At 32.6% G+C, this 26677-nt stretch overlaps 2 protein-coding genes across 3 annotated transcripts in view; one reads left to right on the top strand and one right to left on the bottom strand.

Moving 5' to 3' along the window:
* The first annotated feature begins 2040 nt into the window (after positions 1–2040).
* Positions 2041–19088, top strand: LOC143250592 (protein FAM107B-like). 2 transcript variants are annotated; one of them, XM_076501386.1, is made up of 4 exons: positions 2041–2196; positions 12900–13107; positions 17859–18012; positions 18563–19088. In XM_076501386.1, exons 2-4 carry the CDS (start codon positions 12908–12910, stop codon positions 18665–18667), a joined length of 459 nt encoding a protein of 152 aa, XP_076357501.1. In that variant the 5' UTR covers positions 2041–2196; positions 12900–12907; the 3' UTR covers positions 18668–19088. The 2 variants fall into 2 exon arrangements, with proteins under 2 accessions (XP_076357501.1, XP_076357503.1); XM_076501388.1 differs by lacking the exon at positions 2041–2196 and adding an exon at positions 2436–2600.
* A 4832-nt stretch (positions 19089–23920) lies between these two features.
* Positions 23921–26677, bottom strand: part of Nprl2 (Nitrogen permease regulator-like 2) — a 50704-nt gene continuing 47947 nt past the window's right edge. Inside the window, exon 11 of the mRNA XM_076501389.1 lies at positions 23921–24284. Coding sequence (XP_076357504.1) covers positions 24217–24284 — 68 coding nt within the window. The 3' untranslated portion in view covers positions 23921–24216. The remainder of the gene's footprint in view (positions 24285–26677) is intronic.

Raw genomic sequence — 26677 nt, 5'->3', positions numbered from 1 at the left:
GAGCTATTCTTTTACCAACGAATAGTAGGATTGACTGTAACATTACAACGTACCCACGGCTGAAAAGGCGAGCATGTTTGATGCGACGGGGATGGCTGAAAATAAAGAGTCAAACATATTCTGACCTAATCAACGCACTGAGAAATTTCTCGATTTGCTGGTTGGCCATCCCATTACTAAACAGGAAAAATAAAAGGGACTAAACACACTGTATGATAATGTGAAACAATCTTTAACAATTCTTCAAAATATGTTCCTTACTGAGAGAACACAGCATTATATAAATATAACAATAATTTTATTGTTTTCCAGGCCACATGTGCTACCTGTGTTGCTGTTTATCATTCCCAACGAAAAATAAGGAAAGTTATATGCTTCTGGTTTCACCCGGCTCACTAGTTTAAAAGATTACTATTTATTTTCGTATAATATTTTATCCTTTACAGAAACTTTACTCTAAGATAGTACACATGATATTCTAGGCGAATGGCGCAGAACAATAAGTAACTACAGTAAAAAGTTCTCAACTAATCCTTGATTAATGTTCCATAGTTAAAATTCGTGCAGTTATGTGTGAAAAAAACAAGAAAAACAAAACACACATCTAAATAAAAATAGGTATAAATTGTGTATGTGTGCCTATTACACTATCTAACTCTATTCTTCAGAGTATTAAGTTGGTCTTATTATTTAATTATCTACAGAATGTAATGCATATAAATCAGAGGCTTTCATCTTATAAATTTCCTAAACAATCTCGTATGTTTCAATTCAATCACCTAGTATCCTTCTTTTCTGTAAGATATTTGTATTTTTGATAAAACTACTTAGATTAATTGCTGCCATCCCTACTCTTGAGCTTCTAACAAACAACAAGGCAACAAATCAACAACATCCTAATAGCCACCATGCATATTCATAGATTAACCATCACTCCTATAAAGCACCCAATGCTTAAAGTAGAGGGGCTATTTTGCTATATCACATGAATTCGAACTTAGCTCACCTGCTCTGAATTCCGAAACTCTCTCACTTGCCATTCTCAAGAGAAAATAATGTCATGGAATATGTTTAATATTTATAATTGTACTGTTCTGGCTCGAGAAAATTATACATTTCAAGTTTATGATAAGCATGTGATAAATGTTCTTGAGATGTAATGATGACCACTAATGTCTATACATTTCTTCTTGATCTTATTTTCATTTTCTATCTTTTTCTTTTCTACTTTTTTTGATATTTTATTTCTTTATGCCTGTTGTTCTTTCTACTTTTTCACCATTCTCTGCAGGTTTTTAACCTCATTTTGAGCACTGTCGTCAGTTTAAGTTTATTCTTGATTTTATTTTATTTTTATCAAAATGATCCCACTTCTGACAGCAGAAATGTAATGGTTTTTATCCTTCAGCGCCTTGTTCTTGAATCATTTATGCCAAATAACGAAAGAAAACCATCCAAATAAGAAATCTTATTACCCATTAAAATATAACAAAAATACACACACACATTTAGTGAATTATTAAATACGGTTTTAGTTGCTGGTAAGTACGAAACTACAAAATGAGTTGTCTGTGTTTTGTTGTTAAAAGTCTTCATAGTTATCGCTGAGCCACTAAGAGCTTTAAATATAAAATCTTTTAAACATTTGTGATCAAACACTTGCTTTAATTGCTTCAATAATGTGATTGGCGTAATAAAACTCTAAAGTTATTGTTATGAGGTGCATTTATTACGCAACATGAACTGTTGATCACATAATGTCACACTCGTACTGACTGACATTTTGTCAAAAAACACCAAAAATTCTCAAGTTATTGCTAACGCGATTGTAGTCCACAAAAGATTTGATGAGAAATAAGATTAAAACAACAGTTAATTAAACCTTATTTTTTATTTATTTATATATACTCTACAATATATTAGTAAACAAAAATGTTATACAGTATATAAAATTATTAATTCACTCAGAGCAGTTATTTCTGTGAGATTTTACTTTAAAATCCATTGTACTGAATAGACCATTTACCTAGTTGACCAATCAAACCAGAGGAACAGAATCAAAGACCGCCTCTTCTTACGTAAGTAAAAAGGTAATAGATACACTAAGCAGAAATTTGGTGTAAGCCGTGCTTTTAGATGACAGCGAAAAGTAAGACTGGGCTCTGGAGAAAAGAAAAAGAACTCATTCCCATAACTGTACGTACTCTAAGTAACTTTGTTTCCAAGCCTTTGTTTATAATGTAATTTACGTTTATAAGTATGTATGAGTGTAATATTTAGTGTGTTTTAATGTGTATTTGAAAGTAGCATGTTATTCACGCGCCACGCAATTTTCTGTTCAGCTACACCCAATAGCAGCTTTGTTTGGTTCGTGCAGTTAAATCGCGAGGAAAGTATTGAGCTTTTTTAAACTCGAGAGATTAAACTTTGGTGTCATATCTGGCTTGGCGCTAACTTACTGCGAAATGTAAAAGGACGTGATATAACAAACTTTCACATAGAACCATCTGACATGTTGTTATACTTTGTTTCGTAAGTAAGTAAAACCGATTCGTCAGTTGTTTGGTGAATTGGCCCGAGAAGTCAGTAAGACGGCATACGTAAGTATTAAGAAAGTGTAATGATTCTGAATAGTTATCGTCTTGGGTAAAGTCAAGGAAAAGTAATGACTTTCCAACATATTGACTTTCATGGTTAAAATATTTTCCCATTATATTTGTAAAATCTATGTAGCCCCACATATGTACAAAAGAAACTGGTAGAGTACTTCTAGCTGCGCTTTGCCGTGAGCAATCAATAATCCCAACACACACGTGCAAGACATTTGATGTTTTGATATATTTAAGTTTTATCTTTTGCGGCGTTTAGTAACTTCTCAACTTTTGGCATATCGTCCATAAAAGTAATAACTTGAATATAAATTAGTAATGCTTTTGTTGAGAATGATTTATTCATATTCTACATTTACTTAAAATCTTGGAGGTTAATAAATACTATATTTAGTATGAACCTTACAAATGAACAATCCAGTTGGAGTAACACGTTTTATAATATAACAAAGGTAACTTGGGTCTGTTTGTTTGATTGTTTTAAAGCAAAGTTGTATTGGGTTATCGAACCCTGAATTTTAGCGTTGTACGTTCGCACTCTTTATTTCTTATTTTCTAGTATATTTTAAATAATTCATGCCACATTTTAAAATTTTTTCTAAGTAAAAAATAGTAGGCCTGTTTATTTTTACTTTGTTTTTAAGTGCTGCGCTACATATTGAGTTAACTGTCTGTACTCTTTCCAACCGCTGGTATCGAAACTTGGTTTATAGTGTTATAAACCTCCAAACTCACTGTTGAATCTCCAGGAGTTTTGGGCATGAGTAGTTCAAATTATAACTGCTACTTTGGGGGAATTGAAAATTGAAATTAAATCTCTTTTAAAACATTACTTCTGCCATTGTGTAAGGTCAATCGAAATAATGTGTTCTTTATGTCTTTCCATCAGTGTATGAATGCTTAATGTAATGAAAACCGTCACAGAAGGGGGTAAAAAATGCCTTTCGAGAGAGTACATGAGCAACTGCAAGCAGCCTCGTTTACAAAAATACCTTAGTTTTTCAAAATATACCAGAAAACATAAAAAGTAATTGCGGTTATATCAAATACAATTAAATAATATTCACTTAAACCAGAAGTTTATTTGTATGCTGAGTCACATGTGCAAGTCTTAGGGCTTTAGAATTAAAATAAGGTTTGGATATCTACGTTGAGCACAACTTAGAAACCCTCTTGTGTGCTTTGTGATTAATAACAAACAAAATTCGGAAGTTGTATGAATAAGATGTAGTCCAGTATTCTAGAATAACCTTTTCATGTCTTGTTTATCAGCTGCGAATAACAAGCCGATGATGTCGATAACCTAACAACTGAGGATTTTATGGTACAGAATGCATGAGAAAAGTAAATTATGGCCTCGTAAATATAGAATATCAAAACTCAATACAGAATATTATAAAGACACCGGAAGCTGCTTTTGTAGTTTCATATACATATCCTCTTCCGTTTACAGATTTACTTCGAGGATCGACGTAATTTTCTTCGTGTACACAGTTAATTTCTGTTTCACAATAAACAATGGTTAATCTTCTATGAAGACTGTATCTGTTACATAAACAGTGTAATAATTATAAGATAAACACTTGGAGCACAGGGTATTCTTAAAGATACATCTATCACGGATAGAAGCGTGTAGTAACTGATAATATCAAAAGAGCGACTTGTTTTACGGTTCTTAACGACGTTATCTGATTATTACGACTGTATATCAGAACTTCTACATTCTACAGAAGTGATAAAATCAGAGGAACGACTTGATACACGGTTCTTAACTGTGTTATCTGATTATTACGACTGTATACCAGAATCTCTACCATCTTTAGAAGTGATAACATCAGAAAAACACCTTAATATACGGTTTTTAACTATGTGATCTAATTATTTCAACTGTATACCATAATCTATACCTTCTATAGAAGTGATAACTTCAGAAGAACATCTTCATATTCAGTTTTTAACCATGTGATCTCATTATAACAACTGTATACCAGAATCTCTACATTCTATAGAAGTGATAACTTCAGAAGAACAACTGATTTACGGTTCTTAACTGTGTTATTTGATTATTACGACTGTATATCAGAACCTCTACCATCTCTAGAAGTGATAACTTCAAAACAACACCTTAATATACGGTTTTAAATTATGTTATCTCATTATTTCAATTGTGTACCAGAATTTCTAAAATCTCTAGAAATGATAAGATCAGACGAACGACTTAATATACGGTTTCTAACTATGTGATACGGGTACTTCAACTGTATACCAGAACTTCTACCTTCTATAGAAGTGATAACATCAGAAGAACACCTTGATATACGGTTTTTAACTATGTGATCTGATTATTTCAAATGTCTACCGGAATCTCTACCATCTCCAGAAGTGATAACATCAGAAGAACCCCTTGATATATGGATTTTAAGTTTGTGATCTGATTATTACAATTGTATACCAGAATATCTACCTTCTGTAGAAGTGATAACATCAGAAGAACAACTTAATTTACGGTTTTTGACTATGAGATCTAATTATTTCAACTGTATACCAGAATCTCTACCATCTCTAGAAGTGATAACATCAGAAGAACACCTTTGTATACGGTTTTTAACTATGTGATCTGATAAAACACCTGTATACCAGAATCTCTACAACCTCTACAAGTGATAACATGAGAAGAACGACTTGGAAAAGGTTACTAAGAATATGATCTGGTTATTTCAACTGTATACCAGAATCTCTACCTTCTATAGAAGTGATAACATCAGAAGAACACCTTCATAAACGGTTTTTAACAATGTGATCTGATTATTACGACTGTGTACCAGAATCTCTACTATCTCTAGAAGTGATAACATCAGAAGAACACCTTAATATACGGTTTTTTAGTATGTGATCTGATTATTACGACTGTGTACCAGACTTTTACCATCTTTAGAAGTGATAAATCAGAAAAATGACTTAATATACCGTTTCTAACTATGTGATCTGGGTATTTCAACTGCATACCAGACTCTCTACGTTCTATAGAAGTGATAGCATCAGCAGAACGACATGATTTACGGTTTTTAACTATGAGATCTAATTATTTCAACTATGTACCAGAATCTCTATTATCTCTAGAAGTGATAACAGGAGAAGAACAACTTCAAAAAGGTTACTAATTATGTGATCTAATTATTTCAACTGTTTATCAGAATCTCTAGATCCTGTAGAAGTGATAACATTAGAAGAACACCTTGATTTTCGGTTTTTAACTATGTGATCTGATTATTACGACTGTGTACCAGAATCTCTACCATCTTTAGAAGTGATAACATCAAAAGAACACCTTGATTTACGGTTTTTGACTATGTGATCTAATTATTTCAACTGTATACCAGATATTCCCTACCACCTCTAAAAGTGATAACATCAGTAGAAAATCTTAATATACGGTTTTTAACTATGTGATCTAATTATTTCAACTGTATACCAGAATCTTTATTTTTTGAAGAAGTGAAAACATCAGAAGAACACCTTCATATACGGCTTTTAACTATGTGATCTGATAAAACAACTGTATACCAGAATCTCTACCATCTCTAGAAGTGATAATAACAGACGAACACCTTGATATACGGTTTTTAACTATGAGGTCTAATTATTTCAACTATCCACCGGAATCTCTACCATCTCTAGAAGTGATAACATCAGAAGAACACCTTCATATACGTTTTTAACTACGTGATCTTATTATTACTACTGTGTACCAGAATTTTTACCATCTCTAGAAGTGATAACGTCAGAAGAACGACTTAATATACGGTTTCTAACTAGAGGGTCTAATTATTTTAACTGTATACCAGAATCTCTACCTTCTATAGCAGTGATAACATCAGAAGAATGACTGATTTTCGGTTCTTAACTGTGTTATCTGATTATTACGATTGTATACCAGAATCTCTACATACTATAGAAGTGATAACATCAGAAGAACACCTTGATATACGGTTTTTATCTATGTGATCTGATTATTACGACTGTATACCAGAATCTCTACATTCTCTAGAAGTGATAACATCAGAAGAACGACTGATTTACGGTTCTTAACAGTGTTATCTAATTATTACGACTGTATACCAGAATTTCTACCTTTTATAGAAGTGATAACATCAGAAGAACGATTTGATACACAGTTCTTAAGTGTGTTATCTGATTGTTACAACTGTATATCATAATCTTTACCATTTCTAGAAGTGATAACATCAGAAGAACGACTTAATATACGGTTTCTAACTATGTGTCCTGGATATTTCAACTTTATATCAGAATCTCTACTTTCTATAGAAGTGATAACATCGGAAGAACGTCTTGATACACGGTTCTTAACTGTGTCATCTGATTATTACGACACTATACGAGAATATCCAAAATTTCTCGAAGTGATAACATCAGAAGAACACCTTAATATACGGTTTTTAACTAGATGGTCTAATTATTTCAACTGTATACCAGAATCTCTACATTCTATAGAAGTAATAACATCATTAGAACGGCTGATTTACGGTTTTTAACTGAGTTATCTGATTATTACGACTGTATACCAGAATTTCTGCCAACTCTAGAAGTGATAACTTCAAAAGAACAACTTAATATATGGTTTTCAACTGTGTTATCTAATTATTTCAACTGTTTACCAGAATATCTATTACCTCTAGAAGTAATAACATCAGAAGAACATCTTGATATATGGATTTTAACTTTGTGATCTGATTATTACAACTGTATATCAGAATCTTTACCATTTCTATATGTGATAACGCATCAAGAGAAAATTTTAATATATGGTTTTTAACTATGTGATCTTATTATTTCTACTGTATACCAGAATTTCTATCTTCTATAGAAGTGATAACATCAGAAGAACACCTTGATATACGGTTTTTAACAATGTGATCTGATTATTACGACTGTATACCAGAATCTCTACATTCTATAGAAGTGATAACATCAGAAGAACCCCTTGATATATGGATTTTAACTTTGTAATCTTATTATTACAACTGTATATCAGAATCTTTACCTTCTATAGAGGTGATAACATCAGAAAAACGACTGAATATAAGGTATTTATCTATGTGATCTGATTATTACAATTGTATACCACAATATCTTTTTTCTGTAGAATTTATAACGTCAGAAGAACACCTTTATATTCGGTTTTTAACTATGTGATCTGATTATTTCAAATGTCTATTGGAATCTCCACCATTTCCAGAAGTGATAACATCAGAAGAACACCTTAATATACGGTTTTTAACCATGTGATCTGATAAAACAACTGTATACCAGATTCTCTAGAATCTCTACAAGTGGTAACATGAGAAGTACGATTTGAAAAAGGGTACTAAGTATATGATCTGGTTATTTCAACTGTTTACCAGAATCTCTACATTCTATAGAAGTGACAACATCAGAAGAACACTTTCATATACGGTTTTTGAATATATGATCTGATTATAACAACTGTATACCAGAATCTCTACATTCTATAGAAGTAATAACATCATTAGAACGGCTGATTTACGGTTCTTAACTGTGTTATCTAATTATTACGACTGTATACCAGAATTTCTACCTTTTATAGAAGTGATAACATCAGAAGAACGATTTGATACACGGTTCTTAAGTATGTTATCTGATTATTACAACTGTATATCAGAATCTTTACCATTTCTAAAAGTGATAACATCAGAAGAACGAGTTAATATACGGTTTCTAACTATGTGATCTGGATATTCCATCTTTATATCAGAATCTCTACTTTCTACAGAAGTGATAACATCAGAAGAACGTCTTGATACACGGTTCTTAACTGTGTTATCTGATTATTACGATTGTATACCAGAATCTCTACATACTATAGAAGTGATAACATCAGAAGAACACCTTGATATACGGTTTTTAACTATCTGATCTGATTATTTTAAATGTCTACCGGAATCTCTATCATCTCGAGAAGTGATAACATCAGAAGAACACCTTTGTATGCGGTTTTTAACTATGTGATCTGATAAAATAACTGTATACCAGAATGTCTAGAATCTCTACAAGTGATAACATGAGAAGAACGACTTGAAAAAGGTTACTAAGTATGTGATCTGGTTATTTCAACTGTATACCAGAATCTCTACCTTCTATAGAAGTGATAACATCAGAAGAACACCTTGATAAACGGTTTTTAACTATAAGAGGTTTAAGCCTGTGGTTCTGCAAAATTGCTTTTAAAGAAAACAGAACCAAAGTAATATGTTATTCAAAACTTTAAAAAACATAGTTTTGTGTTAGTCGAAATATTGTGAGTATATCGCATCCAGAAGACCGCTCGCCGAAAACAATGGGATTGTTTCGAGGTATAGTGAGAGATGATCACGCGAAAGGCTATTCAATATTCTTCAGTTGTTTTCATTAAACTTAGAAGAGTTTCAGAAATAGAGATTTTCGGCGTCGCTCTATGAATAAAACGTCATGGTATTATCAGGCCTGATGTAGATACAATCTTTGAAAGTATTTGATAAAAATGTAACAAGTATTTTTATAAACCTTTAAAACACGCGTGAAAAATAATGAAAAATAATTTTTGAACAGTGCATCAAGATAGTTGATCCTTTGATATGTTAAAGACAAGTTTTACATTGCACTTAGGTTATAGTTTGTGTTTTTCTTATAGCAAAGCCACATGAGGCTATCTACTGTATCCACTGCGGGAAAACGAACCGCTGATTTTAACATTGTAAATCCGAAGACTTACTGCTGTCCCAGCGTGGGATCGTAGTTTATAGATTTATATCTGAATTTAAATAAAAAAAATACTTGATCACATACTAATTCAGTGCGAGACGACATCTATAATTACAAAGATTACGACAACCTGATAAATTGAAACTAAATTTGATAAATTATCTATTAGAATTGCTTTGACAAACAACTTGTCAAAGATGAAGAAGCTCTTTTTTAACTTTTATTATTATTATTAAATATCTAGAATCATAATTTTATTGTTGCTTATTTGTACCAATGGTTTGAATTTCGCGTAAAGCTACTTGAGAGCTATCTGCGTTAGCCGTTCCTAATTTAGCATTGTAAGACTAGAGGGAAGACAACTAGTCATCACCACCCACCGCCAACTCTTGGGCTACTCTTTTACCAAGGAATAGTGGGATTGACCGTAACATTAGACCGCCCGCACGGCTGTTTGGTGTGACGGGGATTCGAGCCCGCGCCCCTCGGATAACTAGTTGAGTGCCTTAACCACGTGGCCATTTCGGGCCTTAAAGTAATTCTAATTGTTGTAAATAACATTATTTCTGGTTTACTGTTTGCTAGTTTTTAACCTAATATCACCAATCAGCTGTAAGAAATCCCTTACAAAAGGAAATAAGTACTGATGTTTATCAACTCTTTATAAATTGAAACTGGTTAGTTGGGAACAGTCCCTAATTAATGTGGTGTAATAGTTTCAGTACATAATATGTATTTAAAACTTGTATTTGTTTACCTCTATGTAAGACCGTTTTCTTTTATTTAAGTACAAAAATAACCTATTTATATGTAAAAGATTAAGTCACTTTATTTATTATGCTGCACCGATTATTTCAAAATAAACACGATTGGTGATGAATAAAGCAGTCAAGTAAATGTTATGCTAGCGAAATGTCTTCCTTCTTTACCAGTAGCAACAACAAAATATTCGTATTAAAATCCTATCTATAAAATCAGTCTATCCACGCATGTGACCGAGCTTTTGATAGTTGTTTACAGATTCACATTGCTAACGCAAGAAATTAGAGCTTATTATTATTTCAGATTATATTTAAACTATTCTGAAAATACGATCGTATATTTTACCGAAAGCCGGTAGAGTGCTAATACTTTACATTCTAGGTAAGCCCGAAAGAACTACCTTTCAGTTTCACTTCAGAGTAATAAAACTTTCAAGAGACGATCGATAGTGTAACCGACCACGCCGAGTTACTAAACACCTTATTCGTGTGACTCATTCCAGAAAAAGCTCTCATGGACATCACCTTGCGCACTAAATCTGGTTTGAATGTAGACGTCGATCATGGGCAGAGAGGGGTGTGGGTAGGGTCATATTTCATGTGTAATAAAAATAAGTATGAATTTATTCGATGCCATTTGGCGTTAAAGTCCGAAAATAATATCTCTTAATCTTAATTTAAATAGACCAAGCGTAAAAGTACAACTTGAAGCAAATTCAAATAACCAAGTCAACAAGTCAAAACTAAAGTTACAACTGTGCAGTAAAACTCGCGGAAGTTAGGATTCTCTGTTGTTCATTGTTATGATTTTTTTGTTTGTTTATTCATAGTTTAGTACAAAGATACATATTAGGCTATCTGTACTGTGCCCACCTTGGATATCGAAACCTGGTTTTTATTGTCATAAGCTCTCAGACTTACTGAATGCCTTTTACCACTGAGGTCTCTGCTGAACTTTACTTACCTAGAAATGGCGAATCAAAGTCAAATTTTATAAAACACGAGTGCATTCAACTGATCGTGTGTTTTCACTGGGTTTCTCAAATTATACTATAATAATTATAAGTGATATATGAAAAACAAACAATAATTACAATTCAATGTGTACTATAGTGCACAGTACAAGTAATTGGTGTTTTATGCACTAATTAATTTTCTCTTATTCATTAAATTTATTAATAGGTTAAAATATTTCTGTATGTTGTTGTTGTTTTGAATTAAGCACAAAACTACACAATGGGCTATCTGTGCTCTGCCTACCTCGGGTATCGAAACCCCGTTGTTAGGGTTATAAGTCCGCAGACATGCCGCTGAGCCACTGGGGGTGTTTCTGTATGACGTTTATTTCCGATAGGAAAGTTTTAACGGCCAGAGCCTCTTGGAACATTAACGTTTCTTCATCCATTACCTTTGATATAATGTTAATATAATAGAATTTAATACCACAGTCACATTCCGTAGCATAGAGGAAATTATGTGACTTGTTATCGGTGGAATACAATGTTCTCACAATACTTTGGCTGAAACATCTGGTAGTGAAAACTTTCAAGCAGAAATAACCTTTATAAACGATAAGGAACTGATGTATTTTATTGATTTAGTCTTTAAATATCTGGAAGTTTAATAGTTAAGAGGAGTTCGTATAGACACACCAAAGGTGTGTTTGACAATAGGCTTTATTTCCAAATGTGAGGTCCTCCGGTGGCTCAGCGGTAGGTCTGCGGACTTACAATGCTAAAAACCGATTTTCGATACCCGTGGTGGGCAGAGCACAGATAATCCGTTGAGTAGCTTTGTGCATAATTCAAAACAACAACATCCAGTAGGAGACTTTAATAACAAGGATTTACTAGATTAATAAGGGAGTTGGTTACCGAATGCTTATCACACGTTATTAATATTATTTAGTTTCCTAGTTCTTGTTTGACGTTCTCGTCAATAAGTATAATAGGAGGAAAAATCCTTTCAAGAACCTGAATTATTTTTAGTAAGTCATGTTTGAAGTGAGTTAAGTTACTATTTAAGTTGTTAAAACTTTGATAAGATTATATTTAAACGATTCTAGTGTAAAAGTTTCATAGTTATAACAAAGACCTGTGTATGTTTCATTCAATGTAGTGCTTAGAAATGTGAGTTTGAAATAATTTCCAAATTCAACTGAGAAATTAATGCTAAGGTGTTGTTTGTTTGGATATATTAAAGATGAATTAGCTTAATTCTTATTGTGAAATAAAACAAAAGTGTCATAAACGTAGGTTTCTGTAATATAAAGATTTTATAATTTGTATCTTTCGTACTATTGTCAAACCGTTGCCTTTTGTTGTAAGAAAGGAATAAGCTTGCCAGTGTTGGGAAAGGCAGAAAGAAACTCATGGCCACATCACCTACCTGATCATAAAAATTAAGTTCGAAAGCTTTGGCAGTATATTTTATGCAACAGAAAAAATATATTAAAGTTCAAAGAGGCAATGGCCATTAAAATTGTACAGCCAGAAATACAAATACTAGAGAACTATTTTAACTTGTTAATTTGAATACATTTATTAATACAAGCTAAGGTTTAAAGGGATTCATATAGTCACCTAATTTTATCCTATTAAACAAAATAATTGCTTACTGTTAAAAGAGATACAAACAGATAACCCAGTTGATATTTCAGCCGTCATTATAGAAAGTAATCTGTTTAACGGATACATTTAGTATCGAGCAAATTTCAATCTATATAACCGATTAAACTCTCTGTGTATAGCACCGGATATGCTATCCGAGGCCGACAGAACAGAACTTGAGGAACAGGAAATTGTAGGCCCTGGTCCTAGAAGTAGCAGCATGTCTGGTACTAACGATGTGAAATTTCCTGAAGAAGGTCTGGTGGTTCCCAAGAAGCTGCCAAATCCATGCCGAGAATCATTCGAGAGAAAAAATGTTCACCGAGAATTGTTATTTAATAACAAAATGTAAGCATAATTATTAAAAGAAGTTTCAAGTGTCGGTTAATGGTCCATTTTGTATCGTGTAACGAGCTTCTTCCACCTGTAATAGATTGAAAAAAAAATGTTTCGTAGATATTGGTCAGAACCTGACAACAGGTAATTTGACATGTTCCCGATAAACTATTGCTAGTGGATAAAACTCGTTATATAAGAATGTAAGTATTTTTGTATCTCAGAACGGCTGGTATGGGTATTAAAACATTTATTGATAAGCAGTGAACAACGTTTCGATCTTCCCAGGCCATCTTGAAGTTAAGAAAGAGAGAATTGGAATTATTTGTTTGTTTTTTGAATTTCGCACAAAGCTACTCGAGGGCTATCTGTGCTAGCCGTCCCTAATTTAGCAGTGGGAAGGCAGCTAGTCATCACCACCCACCGCCAACTATTGGGCTACTCTTTTACCAACGAATAGTGGGACTGACCGTCACATTATAACGCCCCCACGGCTGAAAGGGCGAGCATGTTTGGCACGACGGGGATGCAAACCTGCGACCCTCAAATTACGAGTCGCACGCCCTAACACGCTTGGCCATGCCGGGCCAGAGAATTGGAATGTGATCGTTGCCGGTCAAATGTCTTAGGGACGAGAGTATAAACGGGTACGGGATTGTAGGAGGCGTTGCAGTTGGATGTAAGGTTGTCAATTAGTATATGTATAAAGGTGTTCCTTTATATTGGTTTATTTGCTGTATAAGTAGGGCTTCTTTGATTTTACGTTTGTTTTTATTTGTTTCCTTGCTTAGTATCTGGGTGTTTTCTATGGTTATGTTGCGTTTATTTAATTTGCAGTGTTCAAAATCGTGTGAAGGTGTTTTATTGTGTTCCTTGAATCTGGTTTCTATTTTTCTGTTTGTTTCTCTAATATAGAAGCCGTGGCAGTTGTTGCATTGTATTTTATAAATTATGTTGCTATTGTGTTTGTCAGTGTAGTTTTTACATAATATAGACTTTAGTTTTGTACCTGGTTTTTGAATAAATTTGGTGTTCACTGGAATGTTGTGTTTTGTTATAAGTTTTTTTCCAAATGTTGGTTATTTTATCGCTGATGTCGGGAACATATATGGTATACAGCAGTATAAGGTTTTGTAGTTTGTTGTATCGTAGGATTTACTATTGTTTGTTTGTTGTTGGTCTAGGTGTGGGGGTATAATTTTTTCCACGGTTTTTTGAGAAAATTTGATGATGTTGATGAAGTGTTGTTTTATTTTGTTGATTTCATCGTTAATTTTATCAGGTGAGCATAATTTTGTGGCTGTATTTATTTGGTTACTTAATATGTTGAGTGTTTGTTTTGTTTCATGTGCTGGGTTCAGTGTGGGTGATTTTTCTGTGGATTTCTGTTTAGAATTGTGTATCAGTTTCACACATCTTTAAACACTGCAAATTAGATAAACACAACATAATCATAGAAAACCCCTAGATACTAAATAGGGAAACAAATAAAAACAAATGCAAAATCAAAGAAGCCCTACTTATACATCAACTAAAACCAAAATTAAACCAATATAAAGGAACACCTTCATACTGTATCAATTAATAACCTAACATCCACATGCAACGCCCCCTACAATCCCGTACCCGTTTATACTTTCGTCCGTAAGATATATATATGTCCGGTAACGATCAGTTGTAATGTGTCTGTTGAACTGAAGATGACCTAGAAAGGTCGAAACGTTGTTCTCTGCTTATCAATAAAAGTGTTAATACCCATACCAACCGTTCTGAGATACATTTTTATTTCAAGTGGGTGTCTCGTCATGAAGAAGTTATTTTTTTATTATTACATACATATAGACTTGACTGTCTTGCAACTGCCATTTTCCCGCCTATATATATATATTTTTAAAAACTGGTTATCTTTTGCGTAAAAGCAGAAACGTAACAATATATATAAACACAAATAGTTATAAAGAACACCAATAAAGTATACACATTTTTATTCTAGTGTAATAAAATTATGATCGAATAATTTCAATTTTATGTATTTAGAAATATAAAGAGTGAAAAACGACGTCGCATACCATCCAAAATAAGCCCGGCATGGCTAGGTGGATTAAGGCGTTCGACTCGTAATCTGAGGGTTGCGGGTTCGAATCCCCCCACCAAACATGTTTTCCCCTTCAGCCGTGGGAGCCTTATAATGTGACGGTCAATTCCACTATTCGTTGGTAAAAGAGTTGGCGGTGGGTGGTGATGATTAGCTGTCTTCCCTTTAGTCTTACATTGCTAAGTTAGGGACGGCTAGCACAGATAGCCCTCGTTTAGCTTTGCCAGAAATTCAAAACAAGCAAACAAACCATCCAAAACACAGAGTGTAGTGTATCATTGGGATTTAATAGGTATGAAGCGGTTAAGGTCGATTTATAACCACTGCAATTATTTACATGTAGCGTTTATAAACATGAACAATGTGATAGGAAATAATATTTGCTTCTACAAGCGTAAATCAATTACCTTTATACTTAGACCTTTACCTTGCTCGTTTATTTTTATGCTTTGAAACATGGAGCAAAGCAGTAATTAAACATCAAGAACTTTTAACTGAGTAAAATATTAAATTAGTATGCGGGAAATATTTGAATTTTATAGCGTTTGGACATTATTTTCAACTAAGACACCATTTGAGTACTGAATGATATACATATAACACAGTGCTGAGGAAAATAAAGACAACTGTGAGTTCCATAACTATTTCTTTTATTACTAGCATAGATTTGCCGGTAATGAATGGTCATCGGCGAAACCGTAGTAGTAATAAATGAAAGAGTTGTGAAACATACAGTTGTCTTTGCTTCAATTCTGTAATTATAAAGTTTCACGGTTGGACATAATTAGTGACACACACACAAAATACAGATTTGTAACTTCACTTAAACTCAATACATACGTCCTTGTAACGCTGATGTACCTATTACACATAAAAAAGAACAACCTGGTATTATTTATTAACTGGCTCTTTATATTTTTTTAAAGTTATAATAACTGAGATGTCAGATAACTCTATCGGTCTTTATCCAAATTAGTAAAAGCATCATGCCATGCAAGCTTCGGCGTTGTGGCTTAGAAGTTAGTTATATGATTACACCCTCATCGAAATTTCTGGCGAACGGCTTTCTTGTAGATCCTATAGCTAACTCCATCTAACCATAACAATGTTCGAAGATCTCGTGTAAAGCAAGTCTCAGAATCTCTGGTCCTATTAAAATATTTTTTTTAGCCTTTCTTATAACTTAAGGTATGTTTTCAATGTTTTAATTCATATGTTGGTAAAAGGACGCAAGGTGTTAAAATCAAATACGTTTATAAAATTAGCCTTAGAATATCTTAAATGTTCGTGAAAATTAGTAATCGAGATATTTCATGAAGTGTATACAAACAAAGCTACATTATGAAAGTAAAAATTAGTGAAGTAGTCAGTTTTTGGTTAATGAGAATTACAGTCAAAGTAATTAGATCTGTTTTATTGCGTATATTAAGTAAATTGATCGAGTAGCGACGAAATCGTATAAGGAAATTTATTCTTACGTAGTCGTAGTACTAAGTAATTCTGTTGAATTCTAAAGTGAAAACGTTCCTTGTAAAGTTAGACCTACCATTATGATTGTGTACTAGTATGGAGGTTAAAGAAGAAATTAATTCCTTTTTTATCTTTACTTGAACATGATTTGGCCTTATTTTCACCAAATAATTTAAGAGAACGAACTCGAAAAAAGAGCGATGCTACAACATCTCGTAGTGATTAGGCACAGGCCAGCGGCTAATATGCTGTGCTGTGAAACAAAATTCAAAGGTTCGAACCTGTAACATATGTGCCATTGAATGTACTCTATATGCAAAGCTGTGGACGCATATAAAATTCATATAAATTCTACAGTCAGTTAAGAGTGGCCATATAAGTGGTGGGTACTACAGATTGATTGTAATGCCGTTGTCCGTTGCATAAAATTCAAATTATGTATTTGTTAACAATAATGTAGTATTTATCATTTGTGGTATCAAAATTATGTATTCGACATTTACAGATTACTTACGAACTGACACATAACTTGGAACTAAAAACAATTCAGGAACATACCAGTTATTTATTTTGGTGTGAAATGAATCTATTACGCGTATTTAATGAATCAGAGAAACAGTTGAACATCTAAAAAACATTTTTTACTGAATAATTTAGAAAAATAAGTAAATGGCATTAATGTTACAAAGCTATATAAATATATAGCTTCAAATACTGGATTCTTGTGGAAAAAGTTACTGTCATTTCACTCTGCTAGGCATATTTTCTTCAGTGTACATGTTCTTACGCTAAGCCTAGCGTGTTCTACCAGAAGAGCTTGGAAGGCCTATTCAGATTCAGCTGTGCTTAATTTACCTCGCAAACAATTTTCAAAATATAGTGTTGTGACACTTTAATTCATTGAATTCATTTTTGACATTGTTCATAGCCTAAACTTACAACAACGAAACTATTTTATAGATTGTTAAATATTTTTAATTTTTTCGTTATAATAAAAAAACAAACAGAAAGAAATATGGACAGGTTGAAAATTAATAACATACATATTTCCCACAAAGTCTTAACTGTCTCTGGTCATGTTTCCCATTACTAGGATGTTCATAAGATTTTTGCGTTCCATGTATATTATCATTAAAACATAAGCAAAAAATGTCATTTATTCTTCGACATAAATGTATTTATATTACAATCATTCTAGCGGTAAAAATGTACTGGGGAAGAAGTCGGAATTAGAAAAAGCTATGGAGAAGGTGAAAGATGACCAGAAGAAAAAAGAAATGCAACAATTATGCATCAACAAACGCAGTTCTTTAGAAAAATGCCTTGAAGTACAAGCTGATAAACTTAAACAGGTACGAATGTTCCCTTTGTGGTCACCTTTGGTTATTTGTGGCTAAAGTATGCTTTGTTTGATTGGATATATAAAATTCACAATATTTAACCCAACTAGCTTAACAGATAAGCAATATTATAAACTAATGAGAGGAAAAAGTCATAGCAAATTAACTAACGCATCCTTGTAAAATGGGCCCCTTTAATAAGAATTTAATTTCACATAGTAACCACTTGTGTCAGATAGAAAGACACTTTCCTATAACTAAGAAGGCTACCCTTTTTAAGGCATTGTTGAAATTATAGATAGTCATACTGACTACTTCAATATTCTAAAAAGTTGAATAGATCCACTGATTTTTTAAAGATAAATACATGACTTTCATGTAGATAACTTAAATTCTTTGAGTAGAAGAAAAGATCCCCTGCACACTCCTCGTTGCTGCCTATGCCTCTGTTGTGTGTTAATATATTTAGATTTTAAAAAATGATCCATAATTAACAAATACTAATTTTATTCTAAGGTCCACAGAGAACACAAATTTAAATGAATTGCTTTTATATCTTTAGTATGAAGACAACAGTAATATGAAAACTGAAGCAATTGAATCAGAATTCCACCAAGTACATTCCAAAGTGTGTCCCCAGGTACAACCTGTTGAATATAATTCTTGACAGCAGGCACTGATCAACTACAAATTTATCAGGCATTTACAGTTTTTACAATTATAGTCTTGAGACATGAATTAGTTGTGCTCACTAGGTTGATCTCAAACTTTGATGATTGGCTGTCTTTTATGTGTCTCTTAAAGAGGTGTAAAAGCATCTTTTGGTTAAAGCAAAACTTTTGAATTTGACGTACCTTTTTGTTATTTTGTTGAAGTGTTTAATATAATAAGCTTACATGAGCATTGTTTATTGGTTACATTACAGCTTATTTAACTGTGATAGATAATAGGTATTATTAAACAAATATGAACTAGAGGTATGCACAGTGTGGTAAACTAGGAGTTTACTGTTCATTTTCTGATCCATTGTATTTAATAAGAATTGCACAATTAATAAATTGAAAATAAAATATTTCAAACAACTTTAATGGTACTATTAGTCTACATGTCTCTCCATAAAGAACCCAAGGAGATTTTAAACTTAAAATGCTAAATTTACAATTGATTCATGCAACATAATTGCTATCAAGAATTTATCCGATTTCACTTTCTTAATCAAAATGAAATAACTAATTTAATAATGATTTTTAATAAGTTATACCCTCACATATAGAGGCAAAATATATTGAAGTAATTAAAATACGCAAGAATTTCATCACTGTTTTGTATTTTCCAGCATCTGATATTTACATCTATAACAATTATAATTCATAGAACATTATCTTCCTCAGCTTTGTGCCCATGTCTTTAACATGGGGAAAAAACCCTTCCATGGTTTTTTCCATTACTATAACAATACTTTGACCACAATAAACCATGTATAAGGTACATTAGACATATGGCTTGTATATACAAGGGGAGATGATATAGGGCTAACCAAAGTAGCTTGCAGAGGTTATTCTTGTTGGTTCACATAACCTAAAACTACTGCAAACACAACATGTATTTTACACATGAATATGAGGCATTTATGTACTTTTTACAAACAAGTGTTGTAAAATTCAACTGTTTTTGTCTGGATTTAACAGGAGTTTTATGGTATGTTTACAAAGTGCTTTTAATCTCCATCTGAGATCATTTGTTGTATTAAAAGTTAAATATTTCAATGAATTAGAAAAAAACTGAATATAAAACAGTGTCCACAACATACTAGAGGTTCACAAATTTGAGGTGAGCATGTGTTCAAAATTATAAGAAAGTTATAATCTCATCAGGAGGAATTCCTGGTGAGTGTAAATAACTTTTGAATATAACCAAGACAAAAATTCAAATAAAACTAAACTTTATATACATTATGGGGAATACAATTTAATACCTAGTACTTTGAAAATTAAGACAAATTATTATCTTGACATAATTTAAAATATAAGCCTATGAACAATTATAAATAAAGTGGTTTATAGTTATAAAACAAGTAAATTTTTATAAACTGAATTAACTTATGAATGAAGGCTTCATTTACGAGTAGCCATTATTAATAATACCTTATAGTAATCTAAATGGACAACTTCTTCATTCTAACCTATGATAGGTTTTAATACACTTAATTTATTTAGCATTCTTAAAAATTTGAATATTCTTTTATTGGCATCAACAGAACTGGTATAAACTTGTTTGCAGTAAAGATTGGTAAATCAAACTGCATTTGATGTTTTCAATGAAGAAATCCAATATTTATATCTGAATAAATTCTACAGACATTTTGGATTACACTGCATCTCAGTTGTAAGCTTATAGCACTCAGAGTCAGTAAACCAAATCTGTGAAATTTGATTCTGAGGCATAAAGAAAATTGAGACAAAACAGATAAATAATACAAGTAAACAAAAATAATTTTTGTCAAATGTTGGTTATTTGTCTGCTAATGTCGGGAATATATGTTATTCAGCAGTATATGTTTCGTGACTTTTTAATTCGTGAGATATATTTACTTTTGTTGGTTGATTTTGCTTTCTGTCTAGATGTGTGCGTATAATGTTACAAAGACACACGAGAAGCAACTGAACAAATTACTACTACAAATGAAAAAAGCCAACACAATTTCACAAACACTTTATTCCTACCTACGTAAAACCGACTCACGCACACCACAAATATATGGCATCCCCAAACCTCATAAACCAGATTGTCCATTACGACCAATAATGTCCACATATGAATCGTTTAATTACAATCTTGGTAAATACATAGCATGGGCATTCTCCAAAAATGTAACATCAGCCAGCTCATTCATCAAAGACTTTTAATTTCAAGTGTAATCTAAATCAACTTAATCATAAAGCCTTGATGGCCAGTTTCAATGTTATATCCCTCTTTACAGAAGTTCAAACCACTGAAGCCTGCAAGATAGCCTTAGAACTCTATATCCGAGACCCTAACCCAACTATAGACATTCCCAGCAACCAATTAGCAATCCTCCAAGAATTCACCACGATAAAGACAAACTTCATGTTCAACAACCACAACTATATACAAACAAATGGCCTAAGCATGGGCAACCCAGTATCACCAGTTCTAGCCAATATTTTTATGACACAAGTTGAAACAAGCAATTAACACAGCATTACATCCACCACTATACTGGTACAGATATGTAGATGACACGGTTGTGGGATTCAGATCTACAGAACACATACTTAATTTTTTCAATCACATTAACTCTATACATCCCAACAGGAAGAAAGCAATCAAATATCATTTCTTAACCTCAAAATTACAAGAACCGATACACAATTCAAAACAGAAATCCACCAAAAAATCACCCATACTGGACTATACATTCCTTGGGACTCAGCACATGAAACAAAACAAAAACTCAACATACTAAGAAACCAAATAAACCCAGCCATAAAACTATGCTCACCAGATAAAATTAACGATGAATTAGACAAAATTAAACAATACTTCATCATCATCAAAGATTAAATCACTGGAGATGTTTTTATGTCCTCACTAAAATACATATAAAGGAGGATGTCTATCAAAACCTGTATTTAAAACACTGGAACTTAAAATCATGTCTTTGAGGAGTATTAAGTTGATTTTTTTTTTTTTTTTAAGAATTATACTTCTATTAAAAGACAGTTAAATTTTGTAATGAAATACAAAATTTAATGTTTGATTGTGAAGTTTATTTTGTGGTTTTGACATTTAGTACTTGTATATTAAATTTATTTGGAAGAGATAATACAGTTAAGTGCTGATTGTATGTTTAATTACAATTTAAATAACTTATGATTTCAAAGATACATATTTTCAAACTTATTGTAGTTTGTAACAAAGGGATAACATTATTTGATTAAGTGTTAATCTTTATGATAAGATTAATGATGTAGATTTTTTTCAGATTGGTTCCTTCCCTAGCTCATCCTTTTCATAAAAAGCAATGGTTTAGTCTTTTTAAACTATTATATTTCTGGAGGCCCACATATAATATTACTACTTTTGTGAACCCAGGTTATGTATCGAAATTTTAGGAGTATTTAAATAGCAGACACAAGAATATTAAACATACTGTTGAACATCAGCATGATCATACACTTGTATTTTTAAATGCAATGTTTCGTAATCACGACAGTAACTTCAAATGTGAAGTACAAAAAAAAAAGTTTCAGTGTAGTTTTACAAGTGGTTATACAAACTATATTTAAAGAACACTTTGTGAAACTTCTGGTTCATCATGCATACAGAATCTCATGCTCCTAATGAATTTTGGAAGTTTCACAGGATCATGATTTTTTTTCTCCAGATACAGCTTTGCTATCTATTTGATTAATTAAATAACTCTATACAATTGGAAGCTGAATTAACTATTAGTGTATAACATTCTAGAAATTTTTATAACATTATCATATTCCTGCATGTATGTAAATATTCTATATTATATATAAATATATATATAAAATAACTGTGTAGATGTACAACATAAATGCATTTTAAAATCAGAATGTCATCTGCAGTATTTTTTCAGATATAAATAATGTATTTTCCCATTGAAAACATCAAAAGTAGTTTTAACATGTCACCTGTCCTTGTTTTAAGTAACGTTGCATTCATTCTCCTACAAGAAAGTTGCTTACACGAATGAAAAAAACATGCCAATTTAGAAACATTGAATACATGACTGTCCTCGTGAATGCATTTTAAGATCTTAACTAAAGTTAATGGAAAGCAAAACTTTCTTATAATGAAGAGCTTAGTTATTAGTAAGCTGTGGCTGAAAATTAAAGTTAATTTACCATATAAACTGCTGTTTGTTTAGATAAGATTTGCATCAATTGGACATTTTTTGTGACATTGAGTACTAATTTTTAAAACAAAATCTCATGAAGTCAGGGATGGAAGATTTAGCTTTTCTACTAGTTTATGAATAAAAACCATTTTAATATTTTTAAATCACTGGGCATTACAAGCTAAGCCTTTTTAAAATTAATCTCCATTTCAAATACTTCACTTTAAGAACCTAATTTCAGGTTGCTGTTCATATGTCATCACCTGGCATTCTGCTATTGTTAAAGTATTAACACAATAAACATATTACAAAACCTACTCGACTATTCAAACCTGTTTGTGGAGATGATACACTTAAATAACTGTTTAGGTGTAACTATTGTTATCTGATGTCTAAACTGTAAATTTGTAATCACTTTAATTTTAGAAGTCGTTTTCAGTTAAACCATAGAAAATTAAAAAATAATTATTTGTATAGCTTTTACTTTATTAAAGTCTAATTACACTGCACAACAAGTTTTTGCTTCTTGAACACTGTTGAGCTTTTCTTATAGATTTTTGGCTGCTGATCACGAAAATCACATCCAAATTTGCCCATCATATACTGTTTCATCGAAATCTTAGTTTCACCAGGACATTGCTACAATGGAAAAATGATATCAGGGCAACTGGAATCCGTCAATGCTTGCTGACTACTGTTGGACACTGCAACGTGATGCACTGGTCATTGAATACAAACGAAAATCAGGAGCAAAATTATGTTGAACCTAATAGCATATTAGAAACATAAACTCACTTAAATACGTTATTGCCAGTAAACAGTTAACTGTCTATTTTTCAGAGTTCCTACATGATGAAGCAAAACCAAAACTATATTTTTGCATACCCACCCACCAGGTATCCGTCACAATCAGCAAAAACCTTTCAGAAAGCAAAACTTTTCAAAAAATTGTTGTGCAGTGTTACTATTTTAAAATTATCACAAATATGGTAGTACATTAATTGTTATATTTGCAAAGGACAAAATGTATACAACTCAATAGTTTATTGTCTTTGTACAATTACAGAAATAGAATAATAACAAAGGAAACAAAGTTCAAGTTATTATTCTTAATAGATAATGGCTATATCTCATTCATAAACAATTTTATTTTACATATGTATGGAATTATAAGTATTATTAACTCTATTATAGACATGATAACATCCTTGGTGTGTAAATACATCATTGATTATTAAAACATTCAGTTTTCTTTATTTCTTGTTCAGCTTCACAGAGACTTGCATAGTTTGGATTTTGTCATCTTCTTCACCAACAATAATTGTTTATTTCCAACAAACTATAACACTCGCATCTTTCTCCACTTTCTCATCAAGTTCTCTATAACTTAGGCCTACAGAAATTTTCAAGGAAGGAAAAGTTAGATTTGTAATAAGTCATGTATATGTTCTCTAGCATAAATGCGAGTTTAATGCATGATACTAAAAGAAATGTAAAATAGAGAAGACTAGAAACTCTTAATCAAGGTAAAGTTACTGTAAAACAATATCACAAGAAAAAAACTTTAAACATTGCATCAAGAAGGGTAATAAAATGTATTCAGTTTCTGTGTTATTATAAGGAGGTATAATTTGTGTTATTAATGTTTCATTAACAACAACAAAAGTGAGGATTTAAAAATGATCAGTGAGTCATTTAATTAATAGTTTTTATGAGTCGAAAAACATTTGTTCACCATATACTTCTCATTTCTCTTCTTTATGTTTGGGGCCCGACATGGCCACATGGTTAGGGGCGATCGACTCGTAATCTGATTGTCGAGGGTTCGACGCACCAGGGATACTCGCCCTTTCAGCCGTGGGGGCATTATAAAGTGTCGTTCAATTCCACTATCCGTTGGTAAAAGAGTAGCCCAAGAGTTGGCGGTGGGTGGTGATGGGTGGCTGCTTTTATGTTTGTTTGTTGTTAAACATAAATCAACACAACAAAACCTAGTTTTTAATGCTAGAAGCTTGCAGCCTTATCTGCTCGGCCACTGAAAGACTTATTATTGAATTTAGATAAATTTATGTGTTTCTTGGGTTTAATTACTCGCTATAACTCCAGCAATATATATACACAAATATTAAAGGAAATTTGATGAAAATGGGCTTGCTTTGTTTGTGTTATTGTTAAGACTGAGTGTGGTTTGAAGCTGGTGCTCAATAAACATGATATTTGACAACTGACACGAGACATAGAAGTCATCGAAATGGAGCCCTTTTGGAATGATAAGAGGAAGTTGTCCATTGATGGCATTAATCTTCATGTCAAAAAATGTGACACTCAAGACAGCCCTGAGGGACTCCAAGTCCCTGGAAGAAAGAATGGGAGAGCATTGAACCCACATGGGCTTGGAATTGCCAGTACATTAAAAATCTTTTGATAAAAGTGGGTAAATGGTCACACAACCCATAGGAGTGGAGGTCTCACAAAATACCATACCTCCATGTAGTATCATAAGCCTTCTTAAGGTCAAAGAATATAGAAATAAAATGTTGCTTAAGAAAGCTTCTCTGATTGACGTTTCAAGTCGAATTAGATGGTCCATGGTGAAGCACTGTTGTTGCAATCTGCACTAGATGGGCAAAAGGACATTTGATTCAAAGAACCAAAAAAAGATGAGCATTAACCATCCTCTCTAATATCTTACAAAGACATCTCAAAGCATTTTAATGCTAGTTTGAAAGAATCTTGGAATCCTTCCCAGGCTTAGAAAAAGGGAGGATAATAGATTGGGCTATTATTAATAACCAGGAAAAGCATTCTCCTGTCAGATCTAGTTAACCCTTTCAGCAACTGCAGTCAACTTGAAGGCTCAGTGTGGCAGGTGACCTTCCTTTATTTCTGTTATTCCTATGTATTGAATTTAACATATATAGTATTGGGTACAACCACTAAAAATTTCAGGGACTTTTGTTGAGTTATAGCTGAGATATCATGCTTTTAGTACTGATACCCTAATTAGTTGAAGTATTAAAACTATATATTCAGCACCATGCCAAACGTTAAACTTTTTTATTCAGTGCCAAAAGGTTAAAACGAACCAAAAAATAACAGGAAAGAGATGGTACAGCATCTAGAAGTAAATATCTTTAGGTCCAGCCAGTGTACTGCCAGACCAATGAAGAACAACTTTGAGTTCCACCAATGTAAAAGAGCAGTTATGATCATAGAGATGATGGGCCCAAAAGGAAATAGGTGATTGCCCTGCCCGATACTTGATGGTCAAGAAGGTGGGGGATGAAACAGGAGTGCTAGTTGCTCAAGAAAAGCTTGTACCAAGAGTACTACTGCAGTTCTGGGCATTAGCAACTTCCTGCTAGGCCAAAAGGGTGAGGGGAGTATATTGCCTACTGACCCTTTGAATCTTGTTTCATATAATTTTGGTACTGGTGGTAGAAAAGATACTAGATGTGTATTTAATCCAAGATTCCTTCTGGCTTTGATGTATTACCTGGCAAGCATGTGTGCAGGCCTACTGAAAAGTGGTGCAGTTTGAAAGTGTTGAATATATAAGAAAGGTGTCCCAGGTCCATTTTTAACCCTCCCATGCCATTTAGTAGGCAGGTTTCCACCATAGAAGAGAATACCATGACACACACGTCGAGGTTTTAGGAATAGATCTAGTAGCCACCTGGACAATACAGTCAATCACTACTGCCACACAGTCCTCTATTGACAGCTTATAGAGAATGGCAGAATCAAGTTCTGAGAGAGCAGTGAAAGAGAACCAGTTGGCCTGGT

The sequence above is a fragment of the Tachypleus tridentatus genome, chromosome 5 (assembly GCF_004210375.1).
Source record: "Tachypleus tridentatus isolate NWPU-2018 chromosome 5, ASM421037v1, whole genome shotgun sequence".
In the NCBI taxonomy this organism is placed as follows: domain Eukaryota; kingdom Metazoa; phylum Arthropoda; class Merostomata; order Xiphosura; family Limulidae; genus Tachypleus; species Tachypleus tridentatus.
Note: the sequence above shows the minus strand (reverse complement) of the source record. Positions and strands in the feature narration are given on the sequence as shown.

What these genes read in the sequence shown, in the direction of transcription:
- LOC143250592 (XM_076501386.1), top strand. Translation starts at nt 12,908, where the DNA reads ATGCTATCCGAGGCCGACAGAACAGAACTTGAGGAACAGGAAATTGTA. An exon ending in TTGTTATTTAATAACAAAAT is followed by an intron (nt 13,108 to 17,858) that starts GTAAGCATAATT and finishes CAATCATTCTAG; the next exon opens with CGGTAAAAATGTACTGGGGA. An exon ending in AAGCTGATAAACTTAAACAG is followed by an intron (nt 18,013 to 18,562) that starts GTACGAATGTTC and finishes TTATATCTTTAG; the next exon opens with TATGAAGACAACAGTAATAT.